The sequence below is a fragment of the Halichoeres trimaculatus genome, unplaced genomic scaffold (genome assembly GCF_033239565.1).
Source record: "Halichoeres trimaculatus isolate MK-OKI-2021-1 unplaced genomic scaffold, fHalTri1.1 fHalTri1_scaffold_23, whole genome shotgun sequence".
NCBI classification, from domain to species: Eukaryota; Metazoa; Chordata; class Actinopteri; order Labriformes; family Labridae; genus Halichoeres; species Halichoeres trimaculatus.
Window position 1 is genome coordinate 7376851 of NW_027437201.1, and position 8705 is coordinate 7385555.

Below are 8705 nucleotides of genomic sequence, written 5' to 3' on the forward strand. Positions count from 1 at the left end.
TTTTGATGCCTTCAGTGAGAATCTACAATGTTGATAGTCATGAAAATAAAGAAAACGCATTGAGTGAAAAGGTGTGTCCAAACTTTTGGCCTGTACTGTACATGCAAACATGTCTAATATTTTTTAATGACCTTTAAATGAATTTTCAGGGAACTTTCAGAAATTTTCCCTGTTGCTCGAACTGCAGCAGATTGTCTTGACCATGTCTGCCTAAATGCATTGAGTTGCTGCCATGTGATTAGTTGATTAGAAATTTGCATTAACGAGCAGTTGGACAGGTGTGCCTAATAAAGTGGCCGGTGAGTGTAAGCATTAATGTTTGCCATAAGCAAACATACATGCACATAAACCTGATAAAACATTTGTAAATGACACTCATCAAATCTTAGAACTTTAATGTTTTTTTTAGCAACAAATGACAAAAACCATGAATGGTGAAAACAAAAAAAGGATTCAGACATTTACAAAAGCCTAGACATATTCCTTACATCCATTCAGCATTCCCAAAAAAGTCTCATTTAAAAAGCAGTGGTTGATGATGATCAAATGTGCTTGGTGTCAGTCACGGTGCACAGTTGAATTTGCATTTAATCATGATCATTTTAAAAATCTTGTCAAGTTGATAACAAGAAAAAAAAATTACCTGTGAATTTTTCATGAAAATTCATTGAGATTAACGCCAATCAAATCCTGAAAGAGTCCAATATTCCTGAACTAAAATCCCCAATGGAATTATCAAAGTTCATCATAATAATTTACATGTATTTTCTTTTTGGTCTTCACCTTTGTCCTGCTTTCATTTCTCCTCATGTTTGTCAAAGCCTATTTTAATGCAAACAAATGAAAACAAAAAGGGCCAATGTAGACAGCTCCTGAAATGATTTCAACATTTTTGAAAGGCTAGCTTTGGAAAACTTAAAGATAAAAAAAATGCATTACCAGCTGATAAACTGTGAGGTTGATTGTAGCTTTTATTCCAGCTCACGCTTCCTTAATGTTCCACAAGTTCCCACCTGAGCCGTTGCAAGCTGTTATTCCTGGTCCCTGGTGCTAAGTGGCTTTTACACACCTTCCAGTCATTTACTGAGAGACACGCTGTAGTTGTGGCATTTGAAATGGCAGATTTAATCGGCAGTTGAACGGAAACAAGAAATAACACAGAAAACAAGATTGGAGTTATTTTCGTTAAAAAGACTCCACAGTACGAGATGTGGGATGCAGAACTTTCATTTTCACAGTTACTTTAAAAGGTTGTATTCTCACAGCTCAGTGTAATTTTTATCTCCTACTAATCATCATGCTTGACAAGTTAAACATATACATATTCCTTAAATCAAATATTCAAGAACAAAAACTCAATCAAAATACAGAATAAATGTTTTCAAAGTTTGAAATAAACAACAATATCCCCAGTCCTGCTCCTGTTTTAATGAGCCTCTTTCTTTGTGCATGCTTATTTTTACCATTTTGCCTCTGCTGTCACTTCCATCTCCATTTTAAATCCAGACACAAAGAAAATAAAGCCAATTCTATTCAGACATGTTATTATTCCCCAATTTCTACCCCTTCATCCACAAACATGCTGTGAAACCCTCGACATTCATTATCAGGATGACATGTTTTTCACGCTTCAGACAAGCAGTTTTGGCCATTAACTCTGAGGGCAGGTCATTGCCTCGATACACAGAGTGTCTGTCTGTCTGACAGGGACACGCACAAGTGTTTTTGTGGTGTTGCACCAATCAAAGCGTGCACCTCAGGAGGAGGTCGCCGTAAATGCTGCAGCTCCAGGAGTTCACACCAGCGACTGTTTGTCTGCTGGTACCCAAATAAAAAAAAACAAACACAAAACATTCTGTGCACGTGTGCCACTGCAGAGAAGTATGAAGACCAAGAGTGAGTGTCTCATTTTAGTCCCACAAATCATATCAGAGGTATAGATAAAATCAAAGAGAGAAAGACTTTTTTCTTGCCCTCTTTGAAAAACAAACAAACATGTTTTTCCTCCTTTTCTGTGTTGTCCTTCCAGGGAGTCCCTAAACCTGTTGCTATGGAGCCGTGTTCGGGAGGGAAAGCTGCCGTGCTGACCGTCCTTATGCGGCTGCCCTCTGGGTCCTCAGACTTACCTCCACCAGGACAGTCAGGTAACACACACACAACCACAAACACACACACCCATACACAAACAAACACATTTACTCTTCATGGATGAACTTCATTGTTGGTTTCTGTTACTTGAGACTTACCAGCCCCTGTTTAATAGCAGGTTGAGTCCAACTTTGTAAGGAAAACAAAAAAAAAAAAGTTGTGATTGAGTTTTGAAAAAGTGTAAATTATACAGTGTTAAATTTTTCTTAAAGCTCCTGTGAAAAACTTAAGTTTTGTTGATTCTAGCGCCCCCTGTGGAGCAAGAAAGCAGCATACCTACCTTATTGTGTCTCGACAAGTTTTACTTTTACCATTTTTTAACTTTTCTGCCTTTATTCAGATAATGTGACAGTGGATTTTGTTAAAAAAAAAATAATGGAAGTCGTACGTGTGGTTACGCCTAAGGGTGGGTTGTATATATGATATAATCCAAAAATATGCAGTTTTACATTATCAAGTATAACTGTTTCGCAAAAAAAAAAAAAAAACGCGGTGTGTTAACTGTAAGGGAAAGGTGCTTGAAAGTCCTCATTCACCAAATGCTTGCCTCAGAAGCCAATCAGCGGACAGGGTTCAGTCACCTGACTCAGTGGAAACCAAAACACAACATCATTGCACATGGAGGAAACATGCAGGAGGTGGTGGTTTTTCTGTCTCTCTGTCCGCTATATAAGGAAAGAGCTTATCTGTGTGTGTAAATGCGTGCACATATTTGTGTGTCTCTGAACGCCTTGGGGGGCTCCCTACAGTGGTAAAGAAACACTGTCATTGTTAAGTTGCGATAGAATATTGTTAGTTAATGTTTTATAGAGATGAATGAAGCACTTAAAAAATAAACAATAACTGTTTTTTTAATTCTGAAATGCTATGTCAATCCATAGTTGTCCCCTCGGTAGGCAAGTAGTTTTATTTTGTCCAATATCATCTGAATATTGTTATTGGAAAGTTTGAAAAAATAATAGAGATGTACTCATTTGCCCTTATCGCCCACCCCTAGTTATACCCCATGTACAGAGGCTGTAGTCCTTGTTGCAGGGCCTTTGTTGGTCAGCCTTCAGTGACATTTTTCACACTCTCTGCTTTCCACATTACTGTCTCCCTTCAGCTTTCTTATCAGTAAAAAAAGTTATGAGCTCCTGTTGGTGGTGTAATATCAAAACATGAGGAAAAATCTCAGCACTAAAAGGCTTTTTGACAAAGTTTGCTCAAGTTAATTTTTCAATTTCCAAGAATGTTGCACACTAACAGGATTCACTTTTACAGCTTTACATTTCTGCAGCCTGATGGAAACTTGAGCCTTAGTAAATTGACCTTTTAGTCAGAGTCGTACAAATTCTTTGCTTTTACTTTGGTCTGAACAAACCTTTAAAGATATTTACCACACACACACTCACGACAAGATAGCGCTGATACCTTGTATAATAGGGACTTTGTGTTAAATGAATGACCCACTGAGACGTTCACCAAAATACATTATTTAAGGGCTTTTATTAAAGTTTAAAAATGAAAAAGATTAATACAAATGTTTCACTCTTCAACTCACACAACAGCATAAGACTTTTATGGTGTACAAACACCGCTTCATTAACAATTGTTGAAAATATATTTTAGTCAATAGTTCAAAAAAATAAAAAAAACATTTCAGGAAAGACAAGTTTCACAAATAGAAAAAAAAACAGAATAAAATCAAATGTGTCTGTGTCAAAACTGAATAAAAGGCCAATCTTTTTCCTCTTTTTACTGCCATTACCCACAAAATTGTGGCTCCATTTCCCAATGGACCAAACAAAATCCTGTTTTGAAGCAGATGCAAAACTGTGTTTTGGAATATTAATTCATGTTTTTCTAAAAGAAAAAAGCAATTTGTGGAAACAGTTTTTCACCCCTCTCACTTTTTCTTTTTTTCTGCTGTCGACAGGAATCATCGTTGCCAGTGCGCTGATAGACATTTCACAGCAGAAACCAACAGATTTTAAGGACAAGTCGCAGGCCCTGAAGAACCGAAAAGCCCTTCCCCCAGCACACCAAGGCACCTGCGTCTGAGCCTGTCAATCCAATGGGTCCTTTTTCTTTTATAAAACAAACAGAAAAAAACATGAGGTCAGATTGTTCCTGCTCCAGTCTGAGGCCTTTTCAAGTGACAGACATGGCTTTCATTCAGCTGCTAACACTCAAGTTCTCAATGAAACTTGCCAAGTCCAAGGAGCACAACCCTCCTGTCTCCCACACCTGGATCTACCTTTGAAACTTCCAAACCCTTTCTCTTTGGCTTGGACAGTCAATCTCTGCTTGATCAAGTGTGATCAGAAGGATCTGCAAACAGTAAAACTTCATTTTGCTACTCGTCTGAAGGAACAGCGTTGTCTGTCTCTGGGTTCTGTCAGAATTCAGCTGCATTGGACCGCCTGCAGATCATTTCAAACAGAAACCTGCTGCCTATGTATTTTTCTCCTGTTTTGCTTGCCTACAAGTGGTATTCTACGGTGCTAAAGCATTTAGCTTCTACAACAAGCCTTTTCGCATCAACTCAACTCATTCTGCCTTTTTTTGGAGAGCTACAAACCTCACTGGGAGTTCTTTTTATTTGACCACATGATAGTGTTTTAACTAAGTGTATTAAATCACACCACTTTCACCATCAGCATTAAACTCTTGATTTTAGCATTTACTGTACATATTTATCATCCACCCAGCTGAAGCTAAAGTCTGTATTTTCTGTGGAGTCAAACGCTGCCGAGACATGCAACTGCAGAATCACTACCAGCTGCATTTGGGAGAGAGAACTGCCAACAGAAAGGGGAGACGAACAAATCTTCAAACTACCGCATGAAAACTCCAAAACTTGAGGAAAAATATGTGCATTTTATTAGCAAACTGGAAGTTTCCTTTGTTGATTTTTTCTTTCAGTGTGCTCGCTGTTAAAGAAGTTACACAACACGGAGAAACTCAAGTTCTGGTGACTTCTTTAATGCTACTTTGCTGTGCTACATGGACATTAAGCTTTCAAGCTTGCCCTTGGATCGGCATGGTTTAGAGAGACGTCTGCTTGATAAAATAAGAGCAGAGACATCAAGCTCCTCTGGCTGTTTACTTGTTTGTTTTTGTACGTTGTTTTTGTAAGAGTCCTCTAAAGCTACGACTTTATTTCCATCCTTTGAGAACAAGGAGTTCTGTTACCTTTTTTATAACGCCTTGGCTTTCCGTGAACTCCTTTGTGGGAGAAGGGGGAGGGGCATGTTGATGTGCAGAATTTGAAAAGCTGTCGACCATTTTTAGCCCCGCCTCCTCGAGCTGTACAGTGTCTTGTTGGAACAAATGTGATTCTTTGTCACTCTTTCTCTCTTGAGATACTATGTGTTTGTCAGGTTTTTATGACAGAATGGCAAGAGATTATCTTTAATTTACGGCCTTGTCACCTGTTCCTATTATATCTATAAATTGTAAGTCTTTTGCTACACTTGTGAAAAGAGCATTTCTGTTAATATTTTGTTTTGATATTTAACAGATTCCTGTGTAATAGCACATTTAACTTGATTTTACAGTTGACGTGAATCAGTCTGTTTAACGTCAGCTCTTATTTTGAAATTGTGCATCTTTGAGGACTGTACGGGCATTGTCTTTTTTTGTTGCAAAGTGTTCACTATGATGCATTTCATAAGGATAGTATGCCAGCTAATGTGTTTTTAATTTGTGTTTGTAGAGTTATTCCTATAACAGTGTCATTACACAGGAATCAGGGTCTCACTGTACCATAAAAAAGAAAAGATGATAAACTGCATATCGGTAATCTTCAGTGTATTTTAAGATGGACATCATGCCAGAAAATAAAAACAGATCTGAACATTGTTTGTGCACAGCTTTCTTTGTACACGCAGCAGTTGGATTCTACAGTGAGGCTTTGTCACCTGAAGCTTCAACTTACAATTTGTGATTACCTCTGGTGCCCAGCGTTCAACTCTGCTTGATTGCCTCAGCTCAAGGTAATTATTCCTCCTGAAAGTGTAGAAAGAAGCCTGATGCAGACCTGAAGGCTATTTCTTGCCATACACTAAACCACAAAGACAGTAAAGAGAAGTGACTGGAAAACTAGCCAAAAAGTATTTTATACTACTATGGTGAATTGTGTATATTAAATTAACAATACAGTCTTTATGATAAAATAATTAAGCTTTTACAGGGTTCCTGCAGATCCTTGAAAAGTCTTAAAAGGCATTGAATTCATAGTTCTAAAAATAAGGCCTGAATTGGCATTAAAAAGTCTTAAATACAAATTTCAAAAGTCTTATAAATTTGACCACATTGGTAAGATTTATGTTAGTTCGAAGTAAAAAAATATTAAGTAACATTTGTCTATTTTTCTAAATAATTTCCTGATTTACTCTCGTGGCAACATCGCATAATAACAATAGCGGAACTAACAAAACGGTGATGTGGTTGCACCAGGAACTTTTAAAGCAGACGCATGTCTTGGTTCTACCCAGGGTGCCTGGAGAGAGAAAAAATGAGGAAAAGTTGGCAAAAAAAATCCAAAAGTGGCTTAGGAAAACTGATTATGGCAGCAAAAATGAGAAATAAATTTGAAATTAAATTTCAAGAACCATGTAAAAATTACAAAAATGTTTGTGACAGTGGCAAAAAAAGATGAATAGGGGCAAAATAGGTATAAAGTTTTAAAAATGGGGTTAAAAAAAGGTAAAAAAAAAAAAAAAAAGGGGATGTTTAATGTAAAATAAACAAAGGGTTAAAATTGCCTCTAACCCAGGTAATTCATGTGGAGTTTTCGTTAGTTTTGTTTGTTTCAATTGTGGTTCGTTGTTGACTTGTTTTTAAATTTGATTTCCAACGTCATTAAAAAAAGTCTTAAAAAGTCTTAAATTTAACTTGCCTTGAGCTGTAGGAACCCTGTTTTACACATCAGTTTAGCTCAACACTCCCTCCTGCCTGCTACGCTCTGCTTGTAAAAGACACCTGGTGCTCCCAGCCCAGTGTGGCTCCAAATCTCTAGCCAGACTCTTCTCCTCTGTTGTTCCCAAATGGTGGAATGAATTACCTAACTCTGTACGATCCACAGAGTCCCTTTCTACACTTGGGTACTTATTCTGAGCCTTCTTCTCTATGTCCTCAGGGGTAGAATGAGTCAGAAGGTCTGAGACCCATAGATTGATATAGAGTGGACAGCATGGCTCCGCTATTTACCATTGTACCCCCGTCACAGGCGCAGTCATTGGTAGAGCATGTGAGGGATTCTGGGAGAATCTGAGTAGAGTCAGGTGACAAAAACGATTCTTATTTTCTTTTCTTTTGAGAGTCTAATCACCTCTTGACTCTACCTCCCGACATATTTTACAATCTCCAAAAAAAAAAAAAAAAACCCAAGAATGGCAGCTGTCAATCATCGCCAAATGTGACGTAAAGCCTTGTTTTTAACCTCTTATAACTAATGAAAACAAAACTTTTTAGAAAAAACAGGACTTGAAAACAAGGCAGCCAGTTGATATCTTTAAATCACCACAACAATCAGATGTGAGAAACATTTCTACAAGGTGTATTAACTTTTAAAGTTTGACCACAGCCCATCTGGAAAGACTGGGGAGATGGATTTTTTTACCTTTACTGCAGCTAGCCACCAGGGGGAGCATCCAGCAAGATTACGTCCATTTTTTTTTACAGTCTATGCTCAGACCCAGCTCTTAGTGAATATTTAGCACTGATTATTGAATATTGTTAAAAGTTGAACGGTATTGGTGACACTGAATTATTAGTTTTGTTTAGTTGTGGATCCATTATTTTCAGGGAAATAAATAAATAAAAAAACTGTTACTTATTCTGGCACTAGATGGCAGCACCTGTGGCTAGCTAAACTTGAAGCACTTTGTCGCACTATTTAGGGTCTTTCCCTTCAGTCTAAATTCTTGCGTATATTGTATGTTGCTTTGGACAAAAACCTCAGCTAAATGAAATTGAGGAAATAGACTTTAAGTGCTTAATTTAATGGTTACCAAGCCACCATGCACTAAGTGTGCCATAAATTGCTCCCGCTGTCCTCAGACTCTTGGTACTACAGGCAGTTGACCCGTTTGAAAAACGGAAGATTTTTCTTTCATTTTCCTTTGATGTCAGGGTTTTAGTTTGCTCTTTCTGCAGCCCTTGATACTGTGCGGTAAAATGAACTTGAGCTGAGTTTAAAATCCATAATGTTGTCAAGACTTTTGTTTCCAATATCCAATAAAACCTCCATCCTTCTTTTATCACAAAAAGCGCAAAAAAGCAGCAGCGATCTCCCTCATTTACAAACAAATTGCTTTCATTAATAACTGTGATGCTAATTCTAACCAGGTTGATATTTTTTAAGGCTATGTTCCAAAATATGGTAGATGGTGGATACAAATTAAAAACATTGTTGTATTGATTGGAATTCAAAACACAGAATTGTGACAAATTTTCTGAGTATTGCTGATCCCAAGCTTTACAATTTGTGACGCAGTATTCTGCTGACCATCAAAGTAGTTGCACCTGTATGCTTAGCTCCTGGGAGGATGACTCAAACTCAAAGTATT

The 8705-nt window shown here is 37.5% G+C and overlaps 1 protein-coding gene across 1 annotated transcript in view; it reads left to right on the forward strand.

Moving 5' to 3' along the window:
• Positions 1-5984, forward strand: part of atrnl1b (attractin-like 1b) — a 101248-nt gene extending 95264 nt beyond the window's left edge. Inside the window, exons 28-29 of the mRNA XM_074662603.1 lie at positions 2030-2144; positions 4067-5984. Coding sequence (XP_074518704.1) covers positions 2030-2144; positions 4067-4191 — 240 coding nt within the window. The 3' untranslated portion in view covers positions 4192-5984. The remainder of the gene's footprint in view (positions 1-2029; positions 2145-4066) is intronic.
• The last annotated feature ends 2721 nt before the right edge of the window (positions 5985-8705 follow it).